This window comes from Coptis chinensis, chromosome 3, assembly GCF_015680905.1.
Source record: "Coptis chinensis isolate HL-2020 chromosome 3, ASM1568090v1, whole genome shotgun sequence".
Lineage (NCBI taxonomy): Eukaryota > Viridiplantae > Streptophyta > Magnoliopsida > Ranunculales > Ranunculaceae > Coptis > Coptis chinensis.
This window is the reverse complement of record NC_141458.1, coordinates 117,117,733-117,133,834: the sequence shown is the minus strand read 5'-3', so window position 1 is coordinate 117,133,834 and position 16,102 is coordinate 117,117,733. Positions and strand designations below refer to the sequence as shown.

At 40.7% G+C, this 16,102-nt stretch overlaps 1 protein-coding gene across 1 annotated transcript; it reads right to left on the bottom strand.

Annotated features, from left to right (window-relative positions):
• Window positions 1-13,552: 13,552 nt before the first annotated feature.
• Window positions 13,553-15,158, bottom strand: LOC147513462 (uncharacterized). Its single transcript, XM_086598921.1, has 2 exons — window positions 15,060-15,158; window positions 13,553-14,956 (listed from the first exon to the last, which is right to left on the bottom strand). Exons 1-2 carry the CDS (start codon window positions 15,156-15,158, stop codon window positions 13,553-13,555), a joined length of 1,503 nt encoding a protein of 500 aa, XP_086455047.1.
• Window positions 15,159-16,102: the final 944 nt, after the last annotated feature.

Here is a 16,102-nt window from a genome sequence, read left to right as displayed (position 1 = left end):
ATTGGCCAACACTTTGTTTAGAGATGCACATGAGCATTGCAAAAGCATCAATCGCTGCCATAATTAGGTCGCGATTACTCGGCGTAATATGATGCCCTTAAATCCCATTCTAATTGTGGAAATCTTTGATGTATGGGGCATCGACTTCATGGGTCCATTTCCAAATTCTCATGGCTTCCTATACATGGCAACAGTTGACTATGTGTCAAAATGGATTGAGGGCATTGGCATGTCGCGGCTAACGATCATAAAGCCGGTGGTTTTGTTTGTAAAAGAAAATATTTTCTCGATTTGGTGTTCCAAAAGCTATAATTAGTGAGGGGAAAACATTTACGCAATAAAATTTTTGAATCATTAGTAAAGAAATATGGAGTCACGCACAAAACAACTCATTATCATCCTCAAAACCGATTGGTCCAGGTCAAGAGAATCTCTAATCCAGAAATAAAATCCATTTTGAAAAAGCGTCAATCCATCTAGGAAAAGATCGGTCTCTACGATTATCGATGCCTTGTGGGCATCAGAGCGACTTTAAAGACACTATAGGGATGTCTCCGTGTCGCCTCGTTTTTTGAAAACCCTATCGTCATCGCGGTTGAACTTGAGCACCGCGTGCTCTATGGGCCATCAAAACTCAATTATAACACTAGCATGGCTTAAAAGAGAAAATTGTTAAATAAGCTTGAGGAAATTGGTGATGCCTATGATCTCGAAATCCTATAAAAGCCAACATGAAAAGAGTGCATGACAAGCACATATTGAAAAAAGAGTTCAAATTCGGTCAAAAGTTTTGATGTACAACTTCGAAGATTACACATTTTCGGGGAAAATTAAAACTTCGATGGTCGGTCCTTTCACCGGTCTCTCTTTGTCACCCCTTATGGGGCTATCTACGTGGAAAACGAAAATGATGGTAGCGAATTCCAAGTAAATGGCGCCACTTTTAAACATTATCATGAGTTGCGCTCTCCGGATGTCGAAGAGACTCTTACCGATGATCCGGTCTTTTACAGACTAATAGATTGGCTGGTGTACTTCTTTTCCATGTATTTAAACAGGAAAAAGTATGCCAGGGGTAGCCGGGCCCCTCTTATTTTCTTTTCTAAAATTCCCTAGAGAGTGTGGTTGCAAGCGCGGAACCTTAGTCCCACGAAAACTCTACCGAAGGCGAAAAGTATAAATGTCTTGATGTCGAAAGCGTGCCTCGGGGAAAACAATGGGTACCAAAAATTTCAACTCCTTCTTTCTCCTCCCTTTTCTATTCTCTTCCTGCTGAACTCAACTCGTCATTTGGTCAAATCTCGCCCATCTCGAATTGGTAATGGTGTTGTAGCAAAATGCTTTCGGCGGCGGAAAAGGATGGGGTGGTGTATGAAAGCATCAAACTCCTTTTTGTCAGTCTTGATCTTTTATCCGAGATGAGCGACACCCGATGAAGCGGATATTATTGTCGTCACCAGCTCAGTTGGGATAAAACTTACGAGGATGCCGTTAAAAGACTCCGTCTTGAGGAGGTTGGCTCACGATACCGTCTTGAGATCGGCGTTAATTAAGGTGATGTGTTGTTTTTATTTGGATTTCGGTGTTGTTGACCGCGTTAACTTCCGACTTGTACATTTGTATATAAAGGATAAATAAATAAAAACCAAAGATTGTTAAAAAAAAAAAAAATTGATGTTTGAATGTGATTTTTCATATTCTAGTGGATGACATTTTTAATACTGATCGTTTCGATATCTCATCCGTTAAATTCGGGTTAAACGAATCGAATTTCCGCGTTTGAAATTTCCGGAACTTTTCGGGACATAAGAGGAATTTCTGTAATTCATTTGTACTTGGGCCAAAAATTTGACCGACCCAAAACCAAGATCCGGGTACAAAGCCCGCGTCCACCCCCAAACTTCTTCTTCCACAAAAACGGATCTTGGTCCCTCACCATCCACTCGGCTTTCACCGGTGATGAATTGGCGCCGCGCCGGCCAAACTCCACCAACCTCAACCCCTTCCTCCGGCACCACCTCCTCCACCTCCTCTTGCTATTTGCACTATCAAAATTTAAATTATACCGCTATGGCAAAGCCGAAGGCAATTACGATTCGAGAGAAATTTCACAAATCTCTATAATTCGGGATGTTTCACCCATTTTTTGATGAAATTGAAAGAGAGTGGGAATATCTATTACATCGAATCAGCTCAATATTCGAAGAATTGGTGTTGAAATTTTATAATAATGGAGGTTTCGGGGTGATCGAATTTTGGATTACGGGCGGATGGGATGGAGCGTGAACTCACACTGAGTTGATTTGAATACCGCGCAGATTCGATTAACTCTAATAGCCCCACCATTATTGTCCAGGAGTATCCGACCACGAGGGATTTGATGTTTGACACGCTTCTCGAGGGGATTACAACACTGGCTCGAGCTGCGTGTACCCGGCGTCCTTCGGGCGTAACCAATTAGCCGTCACTCAATGGTTGGCGCTAGCGTCATTGGAACTTCAAAGGCGTCGGCGTGAACAAGACTTTCTTGCACCGTGGATCCTACGGGAGAGGAAGCACACTTTCTGTATGGTCCACTTCACGGGCCATATTCTTCGACCCGGCGTCAAATAGGTCACTCCTCTTCTTTGTACTTGTTACTTCGGCTTATGCTTAACTTAGGGTTCGGTCTGCTACTCCTTTCATTGAAACAAAAGTCTTTCGAGAATTTTGAAATTTTTGAGACTTGTGTTTTTAGACCATTAAGGACCCGGTAGCTAGAGATGACATTGAGCATGATAACGTACCTCCTCCTCCGCCTTCACCACCGTTGTTTTAATGAAGATACCATCGCCGAATCAATACTCCTATGGATGCCTTGAGGAACATGAATTCTAGTATCGCGAGGATGTTTCTTCGCCCGAGGAAGAGATGATTACTTCGAGAATGAATTCCGAAGAAGAAATGAGAAATCGCCAAGGCCAATTCCAGAGAATGATGATGGCTAATCAGCAGCAATTCAAGATCAGTTTCTTTCTGATCTATAGGCCACATTCACCTTGATCATTTCGGCTGAAGTTAAATAAGTGGCGAAGGCGTAGAAACCGGTTCATCTTCGCTAACCCGGAGGATTCCCGATAGATGTTTATTTTCTTTGGTTTAGAAATGACTATGTCATTTATTTCCCCTAATGCATCGCATTTTATTTTAGTGCTAAATTATTATATATCGGTTGATTTCTCATAATTTTGTATCTCCGCAGACGGTTTAAATGAGAAATTATTTATGTTATCGCGAATATAGTACTTTCAAAAATATGAGTTTGCTCCTTGATTCATTGGGCCTACTCTCAAAGCCCAACGGTCAGAACCCAACGGACTGATCCAAACGGTCACATGCCCAACGGTCAGAAACCAAGTTATAAATACTACTCTCCTTTCCTCTTTCACTCATTCCCTTCTCTCAATCTTCACAACTTCTTCTTCACAAATTTTCAATTTCTTGACAATAATGAATAAACTAGAGCGATGGGAAAAGGAGCAACGAGAATGGGCTATCACATTAATCGTGATAACAATGTTTATCATTATTCTCTTGTCACTCATGCATAACTTGATCCAGAACATCTAGATCTATGTAACCGTCCCTTTTCTGTTTTCATTTTTGTATATTAGTATGGTGTGTTAAATAATTCTCACACATTTTATGCGGGTTCATTATTAAATGGAGAAGTTCGTATTAATTAGTTGTGTATATTAGTTGTTTTTTCCTCTCTAATAAATATATATATATATATATATAACAATAAAAATTAAATAAAAAAATATAAAATATAAAATATAAAATATAAAATAAAAAATAAAAAAAATATATATATATATATAAAAATAATAAAAAAAAAAAATAATAATAATAATAAGTAAATAAATAAACAAACCATAACAAAGAAAGGTCATCGAACTCACGAAATAATTAATGGATACACATAGTGTTCGGAGAAAATCGCCAAGACGCTACAAGGTACACATAACACTTGTCACACATGCAGCTCGATTATTCTATCCATATTCTATTACCGAAGTTATGATCATCATTCTGAAATTACGTGTAAGTCTAACTACCCCAATGAAACTTTTCTCCGTATTTTCTAAACATTAACCCATCTCATTAATTGTATTTGGATATCCGACATGACAAAGACTTCTTGTGGATCCCCCATGATCTTTGTTCATAATCACATGGGTCATTAAATACACTTGGACTCAGATTGGTATAGCCTCATAGATTGCCTATAAATCTCTTCTTTTAAGCCATTCTTATTCATACAATTTTCACTATCCTTCCCAAAGAATGGCTCAACCAAGAAAAATACTTGCGGAGAAAGACTACCTAAAAACTTTCGAAGAAGGCGGTTTTCTCCTTATTTTGACAATGAAATCATCGTCGAGGATGGGCCTCTTCTATATCATTCGGCTAGCCTAGTTATTCCCGAATTGGTTTTGATGTTCTACCAATTTAGCGGTTATGAAGATGGAAAATTCTACTTCAATGCCTATGGACAACGATTGGAATTGAATAAGGAAATGATCTCCTACATACTTCAAATCCCAATAAAAACCGAGGGAGTCCCTTGTTCAAGAGTCATCATTCGATTCATAAAAACTTTATCGCGAGCTACCAGATATCTCATGGCGGCGTCGAACATACACATCACATGGTTCTTCAACTCTTTGAAACGAGAATCAACGTGTTGTGCTCCACTGGTTGGGACATAATGTGATAGGTACATCACACCAAACTGAAGTCACAAAGCCTCCAACTTCACCTACTTTGGATTTTGCAAACTCAAAGAGATGATTTTTGTCCGATCCAACACCTCCGAACGTAATCACCAAGAAAACAAGAAGGTCGGCAGTTCTACCCACTTTGGTTCACGCTAGATTATGATTCGTTAGGGGTTATCCAATAATATCTCGAGAGACACCCTTCAAAGAGTATATATAAAAGTACTTCAAACAGATTACTCCGTTGGTTTTGGACCCACGATACTCGATAGATGAAGCGAGAACACCTCAAGCTCAAATTCGACAATTTATTTGATGAAAATGCCATGTTTGAATATTATTAATCCCATGGAAGGCATTAAACTTCTTCATCGGGGTTTGAGGGAACTACACGCCTTCGTCGAAATATCATCATCACAACTCTTGAGGATTTCCAAGATCGTCAAAACGCATGATGTTGAGCGGGGAGGAGATCTTGGAAAATCATTCTCAATTCTTGCAAAATCATGCTCTCCTAATGGAAAATCAAACTGTACTCTCTCGGCCGAAGGGGACATTCGGATGCATTTCGGCCAACAAATAGATGACCTAAACGATGCAGTGCAAAATATGCATCTCCTAGATCAATATCGAAATCCATGATATTACTAAGTCAATAAGTATATAATCATATATGTTATTACGTTTTCCATCGTACTATGTATTTTATCTTATCTTTTTGTTTTATTTTGTATGAAATGCTTAGTAGGATTGTCATCATTTCCATTGTGACTAATATAATTTTAACATGTGCTTCTGGGAGGGTCTATTTTCTTACATACTCATTTTTCCATCCGGTTGCGTTACCCTAGTTTATTACTTCATCCACTATGGCATCTTCATCAAACACAAAGCATCTTCATCATCCATGGTCCCTCCCAAAATCATTCTGAAAGCAATCCTTTTCGATCTATGATGGATTCCAATGCCTATGGCCATCTCTTCCATGATTACATCACAAACATTGGGTGGTCTTCCCTAATTCTTCAACCTGACCAAACTTATTCTCCTAGTTTGGCTGCATACTTTTATGCTAATATGGATGACACACCAGCATTCAACCATGCGCATGGTTTCTACTTAGACGGATTCACAATCCGAGTTGGTGACACACCTCATATCTTTTCTGAACAACAACTTGCTCTAACTTTGGACCTTCCATATCACGAACCTGCTGCATCTTGGCATTACATCTATCATAATTCTTACCGTTCTTTTCAGTGGCAAGCATTTCGTGACTCTTATGGTGATGGTCTTGAGATCAAACGAGAAGGAGATGGCCATGTACCATGGCGCTGACATCACCATTCCATTAGCGAGCATGACCATGAACATGGGGACTGCAATGTTATTTGTACTCTGAACATTATGGGAGATTGGCATTTCTCTGCCAATGAGGTTGCTTAAGGTCGTATTCAGATTACTAGCTTCGGGGTCATGCTTTATTTAACATTTTAGGTTGTGTTGTCTCGGCTGAAAACGAGCTCGCACTTTTCAGGATAAGTATATACTTTTACCATCACCGCTTGCGAATCATGAAGACACATTTCCCACGGTTTGCGGCTACTTTTCATGATCAATCAAGGTGGATTCCATGTGCCCGAAGAAACGGAATCATTAAGCTCATTAAGGTTTAATTCAATGGAAGCATCCCGCCGATACGAGGCATGTTCGATGTTACCCAAAGGATCGAAAAGATGAAGACCAATTTGAGGGAATCCGGAGACAAAGAATGGGCAGAAATTTGGCGGACTATTATCTATTGGCGTGATGCTAAAGAAATGCATTTCCTTAAAGAGGACCTTGACCTTCCGTCTGCTGGATGGTAAACTTGAGTTTGCCATTGTACATATATCTAGCTAAACCTTCTATTTGGTGTGCTATTGTTTTTCATGTTTAGGTTATCTTTTGTGGTTTATTATATGGGTATTGCTATGTTTAGTGTCTTTATTGAACATTTTCTTGTTCTTTCTAAATAATATATTATGATCTCCAACCTCTCTGTTCCAGCAATCTAGCCCTAATAATTTTGCTCCACGGTTCTCGGGTACTTTCTCTCTTTAATTATTGATCCTTCGAGGACTAAGCATCATTACGTTTGGGGTGCTTTAAACCTATAGCAAAAATTAGGCATCTTGTAGCCTATATATAGTTTTATTTTCATATTAATAATTGTACTTAGTGACAAAGTCTTGTTTCATTTTCAATGATGAAAATTGTCTAGAAATCTCACATTAGTATCCGAATTAGGATTTGTTTTAAGAAACTTTAGATAATCATTATGCAATAGTTTATACATCTTTTCATGAATATTCATGTCTTGAGTATCATTGATTGTACATAGCGATAAGTTTACGGAACCAACGGTTAGTTACTTAAACTATAAATCTGTGAGAATCTAACCAAAAGCCTTGATATGAGTGATTTGTGTGTGATGACCACGGAGGGAGTAGTTTTTCGATTAGAGGAAATTGCATCTACTTAATTGATCACCACCACGAACCACTAAAGCGAGAATTTAGGCCTTCTTTGGATCGACATAGCTAAAATTCTTACATTTACAAATATTACCGCTAGTCACTCCAATCGAACCTTTCATCAAACCTTTCACTTTCACCACAAAAATTCCTTACCCATCTATTAAACCAAATAAAAGAACCTACCTAAGTGATGAGTATGAGAAATAGGATGAAATGTGGAAGAATAAAGAGAAAGACTTATCCTAAATATAAAGTCAGGTTACTTGCTTCAAGAAAGGAAAATAGAATCATGTTCTTAAGCTTTAAAAAAAAAAAAAATCTTTTAGTATCCGGAGGCTTAAGAACAAGGTTGGAAAAACTTCGGTTAGAAGAAGGAAAGGAAAAAAAGGATTTCTCTAGTGTAAATATATGAAGACCACATTCTCTCATACTTTCGTAAATTTTGATTATCCATTTCCATTTTTCTTATACACTATCACTAAGCCCCATGATACCTAATAAAGACCTCTAGCTCAATTAGGAGTAGGGTGGTGTGATAATAAGTAGTAGGCGTGATTGATCGACATCGGCTCCTCATTTGTCATTGAGATGTAAAGAAACGTGTGCCCACCGCTGCTGGAGTTAACAAAACCTCGAGTGGAAAAATTTTTGAGTGAATATGTGTTTTGACACATACATGCAGAGAACCCATTTAGGTATGCTCTCCAAGGATCGAAAAACAACCACTGCTAGTATATTTCAATGAAAAGTTCAACTGCATGAATAATCATATGTAGATGTTTTAATTATTGAATACATATTAACTTGAGTTTCAAAGAAATAAATCCTCGTTCCACTGCTAAGGAGATGTATGGATATCCGAGATTAATTTAGGAAACAAGTTTAAATCATTTGAGTCGTTGTAGTATAAATAAAGTTTGTGAGTATCTTTTCGGAAAAACTCTCCGCGGTTATAACTTCGTCCACTAGGGAATTCTAGTGGTTTAAAAGGCCTTGTTGCGTATAATTGTCAATGCAACTCTGTGAAACGAGAATTAGTTTAGGACTACACATTTTTGGCCACTTATCTATTTTAGTGTCTCTTCTTTGCTTGAGAGGACAAGCAAAGTCTTTGTTGGGGGTAGTGTGATAAGCACCCAAAAGTGTATTATGAAACCCGTTGAGACATATAAATTTGGTTCATTATGTGTTTAATAATCATGAAATAAATATGTTTTCATACTTTTGCGGTATTTGCGATAAACATGGAAATATTGGTTAAACTTCTGATAAAAGCCAGGAGGCAGTATATATGAATTCTCCCAAATCCACGTTGAAGCATCAAACTTCCAAAGCTCCTACCTCTCGAACCCGGGGACTCTGAATGCGACAAGAGAGCCTCGGACAATCGGCGATGAACTCTACGCATAAAGGAAGTTGTAAAACTACCCAAAATACCGGACCGCCATCGGATTGCACATGGACCCACTATCTTGGGGCCACAAGATTGGATGAGTCATCAATCATGGAGCATGTCAAGACAAAGATAACAAATTATTGGTGCAAAGTTGACACCTTGCATGTAATAAATTAGATTAGGTGTTAATAGTGAAAAAAAAGCAAGGTGTCACTTTGTTTTAATGTGGTAGATAAAAATGAATCAATGTGGTTTGATAATTCACGTGGGAGGAAATGAGATTTCTCTCAAATGGAGAAGAAATTAGACAAATGTGGGGACACTCCAATTACTCCCTTGACTTATTTTCCTCACATGACATTATTTTAGTTCCTTAGTGAAAATGAGAAGGAAGTTTTTGATTTTATTAAAAAGCTTGTAATAGTTTTAATGGAGGAACACTTGTTCTTCTAAAAAATAATAGAAGTGAGTTTGGTTGTGGATTTTCTTCTCTCTCTCTCTCTCTCTCTCTCTCTCTCTTTCTCTTTTGAGTTTTTATTAGTTCATAAGTCCTTGTCCCAAGGATCATGAGCTAACTTCCCTTTTGGGGAGTTAGTCTAACTCATGTGAGGGTAAACCAATTGTTGGTTTGGTAGGTTTAGGAAGAACAACTAACTCTACATCCTACCCCAAAATGGTAGTTGGTGTAGAGTTTAGTTAGAAATCAATCAATGAGCTTAGAGATAAGTCATTGTTTAGTTTCACTTGCTAGCATGTATGAGCTCTTTAGTGAGCCATGCATGCTAGGGATCAAATCTATTTTTCCGTTAGGGACTTGTCTATGAGTTTAGGAAGAATCAAAACCTATTTCAAATCAACACTAATGGTAGTTCACATGAGGAGGATTAACTCTCCAATTTCTCTTTCAAATTTCCATTTCGGTATTAAGTGCATGTTTTCATTTTAATGTTTTTATTAATAGGAAGGAAAAATCTAGCATTAATAATTACTCCTTACTCTTTAGTTCCCTTATTGTAAATTCCAATTTGTAGTTGTTCTAAGCTTTAGTTTAGTTCGAATCTTTATTCCAACTCTACGAAACGAAGATCGTGAGTAAGGAACCTTGATTGCTTTTTCACCAATTTAGAGAGTTCAAAACTCTAAGTAGTGTCCAAGCATATATCAGGGGCAGCTCATTTTGCCCCCCTGTTGATTTGGACGTTTAGTCCGCGAAGGGCTCATCCCCCCCGCTATCTTTGAACGGCTGTGAAGCCTGATGGGGGTAGCTCATTTTCCCCATTGATTCGGACGTTTAGTCCTTTGAAGAACTCATCCCCCACGCTGTCCTTGATTATCCTCTATTCATGCTATTGCGCCAGGAATGCATTCTTTGTTTCATTGACTTAGAATTCCGCACACAACAACATATATACATTTAAAAAATATTCTTGTCCAACTGAAAGCTACACACTGCTTCTTTCATGGAATTTTTTCAGCATTCTTATATTCCATTGTTTCTCAATCGTTACCCCTGCCGGTGTCTCTATTTTGTAAGTGCCTGAAATTCCCTTCGCTGTCACGACATACGGTCCTTCCCAGTTGGGTCCTAGTTTGCCGTCATTCTCCTTTTTAGTGGCTGGAGTAACCCTTTGCAGCACCAAGTCCCCAATCATGAATCCCCTCGCGGCTTTACTTTCGTTTATCATCTTCTCTCAGAGCCTTCTATGATACTCCTCCAATCATTATCGCGAAATATCTATCTTTTTTCCTCAATTATATCCAACTCGATTGGCTAATATATTTTCATTAAGACCCATTTCCACGGCTCACGGTTCTTGTCGTTTTCTCTATCATTTCCACCGGTATGACCTCTCTCCTCCATATGCTATTCGCGAATGGTGATTCATTCGTCGAAGTCCGCGGTGTAGTACGATAAGCCCATAAAACATGATTCAATTCATCAGCCCACGCTCCTTTTCGGTCTTCCAATTTTCTCTTTAAATTGTTCATGATGATTTTGTTTGATGCCTCGGCTTGACCATTCCCCTCCGGATTGTATGTATGGCCGAGAACCCTTGTTTCACTTTGTGGGCTTGAAGGAATTGACGTACCTTTCCCCCAGTAAATTGTGTTCCATTATCTGCAATGATTGTATGGGGCAAACCGAATCTGCATATTATGTTCTCCCAGAGGAACTTCTTCACATTCTCTTCTTTGACTTGTTGTAGTGCCACTCCTCCACCCACTTGGTGAAATAATCGATGGCGGCCAACATAAATATTCTCTTGCCGCTTGCCATGGGCAAAGGCCCCACTATATCCAGTGCCCACATGGCAAACGGCCACGGACTAAACACATTATGCAGCGGCTCTACAGGGGAATGGATTAGTTGTGCAAACCTTTGACATTTCTCACAAGTTGTTGCATACGCTGTTGCATCCTTCTTCATATGAGGCCAAAAATATCCCTGCGATATCAATCTATGGGTTGTGGTTCGACCCGTTGAGTGACTTCCACAATCACCTTCATGTACCTCGGCCAACACTTCTTGCACCTGCTGTGGCCCTATGCATCTCAATAGCGGTCCGCTGAAACTCTTCCTGTACAAATCTCGCCTAACGTAACATATCTCGGTGACTGCTCCATCTTTCATCTCTCCTTGGTATTTTCTATCTCGCTCCCATAAGAAAAGTTTTAATAGGCGTCATCCATCCCGCCTCCTTTTTCAATGGTGAGACACACACCCTCGGTTTACATGTACTAGGCCCGCTCAAAACTCTTTACTTCAATAGAGCGACCCTCTGTTCACGGAAGCCGCAACGACCACAAATGCTAACGCCTCGGCGTATGTTTTCACAGCGGCCCAAATGGGCAAATCAATCCTTTTGAACTTGCGGCTTTTGTGTCGAAACCTCTAAATATCGTGCCATCCTTGGAAAACGCGCCACAAACCCCCCATTCATCTGACAAATAACCAAGTTAGAGTCAGAGAACACCGATAGCTCGGTTACTCCCAGATCCTGTGGCAAATTTAAACCTGCTATCACTGCTTCATATTCAGACTCATTATTGGAAGCCGCGAATCCTAGTTTCATTGATAACTCCAACCTTGTGTTGTTAGGAGTCACCAAAACCACGCCAATCCCATTTTCGATATCTGTAGCTGATCCATCTGCGAATACTCTCCATCCATTGCGCATATCCCAAGGGTCCAAGGGATCACGTCTAGATTCTTCCTCCTGATCCATGACCATTTCCTCTCCCCAAGTGGGATCCTCGGCCAGAAATTCTGCTAGGAACTCCGCCATGGCTTGCGCTTTTTCCGCTGTTCTAATCTGATATTGGATTTCGTAACAACTAAGCATCACTGCCCATTTCAGCATTCTTCCTGACTTTTCTGCCTTCAACGCTTGTTTGAGGGGCAGATTTGTTATCACTACCACTGAGTGTGCCTCGAAATAGGGTTTCAATTTTAATGCAGAGAAAATCAACGCTAAGGCATACTTCTCCGATTCTATCAGATCGGCGTCGGTGGCTAGCATGGTTTTACTCTGAAAGTAAACTGGCTTCTCTATCTTTTCTATAACACGCACCAGGACTGAGCTTATCACGTACTCTGAAACCCCCAAATAAAGATATAATCTCTCTCCTTCCTCTGGCCGCGATAGCAAAGGGGCTTTCCCTAAATAAACCTTCAACTCACGAAGGGCTTCCTCACACTCGGTGGTCCATCGAAAAATCGGGCGTTTTTCGACAAAGCGATACAACGGTCTGCATTTGTCCGATGATTTAGATATAAATCTGTTCAATGCTGCGACTTTTCCTGCCAATCGTTGCACTTCTTTTACACTCTGAGGGGACGGCATCTCCACTAGGGATCTAATTTGCTTGGGATTGACCTCTATTCCACGATACGTGACTATGTAACCCAAGAACTTCCCCGAAGATACCCCGAATGTGCATTTCTTTGGGTTCAGTTTCAGACTATGCTTCCGGAGTATGTGAAAGGTTTCTTGGATACCCTTCAAATGTTCCTCTTCCGACATGCTTTTTTCCACCATATCATCAATATATATTTCCATGCCCTTCCTAATCTTGTTTTCGAACATTTTTTCCCCCAACTGCTGAAATGTAGCCCCCGCATTCTTCAAACCAAAAGGCATTCTTGTATAACAATAAGTACCTCCTTCCACCACGAATGTAGTCTTTTCTTGATCTGGGCCGAACATCGCGACCTGGTTATATCCCATGGAAGCATCCATGAAAGAGAATACTTTGAAACCAGCGGTTCTATCTACTAACTCATCCACTCGCGGCATAGGATAACAGTCTTTAGGGCACTCTTTATTTACATCTGTAAAGTCAACACACATTCGGACCTTGCCGTTCTTTTTTGGAACCGCGACCACGTTGGACAGCCACTCCGTACATTCTACATCCCTAATTATCCCCGCATCCCTAAGCCGTATAACTTCCTCGCGAATCCCTTCTGCGTATTTGGGTCTTACGCTTCTCATCTTCTGTCTTGCAGGCTTCGCACCTTCCTTCATATGCAAGTGATGACAAGCGAACTCTGGATCTATCCCTGTGATATCTTCAATCGCCCATGCAAATATGTCAGCATTCTCGGTTAATAATTGTGCCAGTTTGATTTTCCATTCCTTTGGCAAGTCCGACCCGACCGAAGTAAACTTCTCTTCCCTCCCCTGAGTTCATGATCTCAATCTCATCCAAAGTTTTCGGTCTCTGAGGAGACTCGCATCCTTCAGTCAAGTCCGCCTCCTGTAATTGCTACGCTTCTCCCTTATCATTCGTCGGTTTTTCACCCCCTATTCCACGAACCATACTTTTCACCGTCACTTGGTGTATATTCCGAAAGCGGCGACTGATCCCCTTTATTTCAGTACACCCCTTCTTCGGGGAAGCGGATCACCGATAATAATAACCTTCATTTCATGAATCCATCTTCTCCCTAGAATGGCATTATATTGGGACCCAGTATCTACCACCATAACCCTGTGAATACCGTCGTCCGGACCTGCTATTACTGGCAATGTTACCTCCCCCATAGGCTTTGTCATGCTACCATTGAAGCCATACAAATTAGTCTGAGAAACCTTCAACTGATCCCTGTCTATGTTCATCTCTTCCATGGCCCCTATAAACAACATGTCTACTGAACTTCCGCAGTCTATCAACACTCGCTTTACTAGATAATTACCCATTGCTATGGTAATCACCAAAGCATCCTCATGCGGCGAAATCACTGATTCCAAGTCTTTCGGAGTGAACATTATGTTTCCTTCGGCAATCGCGGTTCCTGAAACTAACCGCGTCATGCTTGCCACCTCATTTACCTGTTGTAAGCTCGCTGTCCTTCTCATCTTGTCATGGTGGGCATTCCTCCCGAGTGTCTCTCCACTGTAAATGACATTTATTGTTCCCAAGATCCTAGCGGGAGCCTGTCCTCTCTCCGCATGACAAACCTCCGCGACATACTCTCTAAGCATCCCCTTCTCAATCATTATTTCCATCAGCCACTTCAAAGCATAACATTCGTTAGTGGCGTGGTTTCTAATCTGATGATAGGCACAAAAAGGTTTCCCCTCAATCTCTCCAGGTGTATTCCGCGGTCCTTCATAATGCTGCAACCCCTTGATAAGTGGCAAGATTTCCTCTAATGGCCTATTAAGAGGTGTTTGTTCTATCTCACGGTACGGCTTTCTTTCGCGAATATCTCTCCTGTTCCGATCTCCCATTTTGTCGGGTCCACGCCTTTCCCCTCTGTTGGATCCCCCTTCTCTCTCTTCTCTCTTTCCCCTATCTCTTCTATCATCTTTATCCACCGCCTGCACTGCCTTCCCCGATCTCTTTTGTTCCCTCGCATTTCTTTGCATTATGTTCTCGTACCAAATATATTTTTCTACCTTTGGGTACAGAGCGTGCAGAGTGGTGATTTCAATTTTGGACACCGATTCGTGAACCCTAGTCCCCTGCTTCAAGCCGTGCTGAAATGCAATGACTGCTGTATGTTCCTCCAGATTCTCCACCCTCAGGGTCTCTTCTTTGAATCTGCACAGAAACTCCCTTAATGACTCTGCTGACCTCTGTTTGATGTTAAATAATGCCGCGATATCCACTACCCTCCGCTTCTGGTGGATGAAATGGTCCACGAAGGCACGCTCTAGCTCTTCAAATCTACTGATGCTCCGCGAAGATAAGCGGTAATACCAATCCGAGGCGCCCCCCTTAAGGCTTGCAGGGAACATCATGCAACGCAGTCCATCATACTTATTTTCCTACCACAATGGCATCTGTTGTCTAAAATGATGCAAATGATCAGTTGGGTCAGCCCTTCCCATCATACCTTTCAAATCTTGGTTGACTGAATCTCTTAGGTACCTCTGAATTCCAGATCAAATCCGCCAGTGGATTCTTATTGAGGTTAGCAACCTCCTTTTGAGTGGCACTTTGGTTCACTTTTTCAACCGCACGGTTCATTTCTCTATCTTTCTCGATCATGGCCTGTACTACTTCCAAATGATGCCCTCTCTTGTCTACTCCCCGAGGACCGTATACCTCATTTTCCCTTCCATCTCACTGCCCCGACGATCCCCATGTTCCATGTCATCTTGTGTGGTGTCTCTTTCCTTTCTCAACTCATCGTTCGTTTCTTAACGACTATTTCTTCTTTGCATAAGTCGGTGGCGTCGCACGCCACATCGATATGTCTTCCTCTCCACCCACCTCTCTTTCTTCACTCACTTCTTCCTCTACTACCTCTCGAATAATTTCTTTTCTAGGTCTTCCTACCCCCTTTTTTGTTATGGTGGCCATTTTATCTCGCTCTTCCCCACAGACGGCGCCAAAATGTATACTCAAAAAATTACAATCACTCTCTTTTTCTCGACCCTTTTCTCCTCCCTCTCTCCTCTTTTTATATTCTCTCTTTTTCCTAACTCCCTCTCTCATCAGGCTCGTTCATTTCCACTCCATCCCTCGCCTCCTAGCTCTCCACCACCCGTCCCACTCCCTATATGGCAGTTCTCGGCAGTTAGGTTACCACGGACTTGATCCGCTGCATCAGGTTTTCTCTTCACAATACTGCGTACGACCCTTTTGTACCTCTGACTCCACATGTCATCAATAGGTCCTATACAATTACTATTTACTAGTTAATGGCAAACTCAACTAGAGGACAATGGAGCCGGATAACATTTTCTCGTCCTCACAATAAGGGCTGTCAATGGATCGGTTTGGGTCGGGTTATAAAAAATCCAAACCCGAACTAATAAGATAATTGGTACCCAAAATTGAACCGAACCGAACTAATAATATTATATTTCACCCCAAATTGAACCAATTCAAACCGAAAACTATAAAATCAATTAAATCTTAAATCAAATCGATTAATTTTAGTCACACAATTGATAAAAGTTATACAA

Coding starts and splice junctions, on each gene's coding strand:
- LOC147513462 (XM_086598921.1), bottom strand. CDS start 15,158: ATGAACCGTGCGGTTGAAAAAGTGAACCAAAGTGCCACTCAAAAGGAG. Junction 14,957..15,059: donor ATTTGATCTGGAATTCAGAG/GTACCTAAGAGA, acceptor CCATTGTGGTAG/GAAAATAAGTATGATGGACT.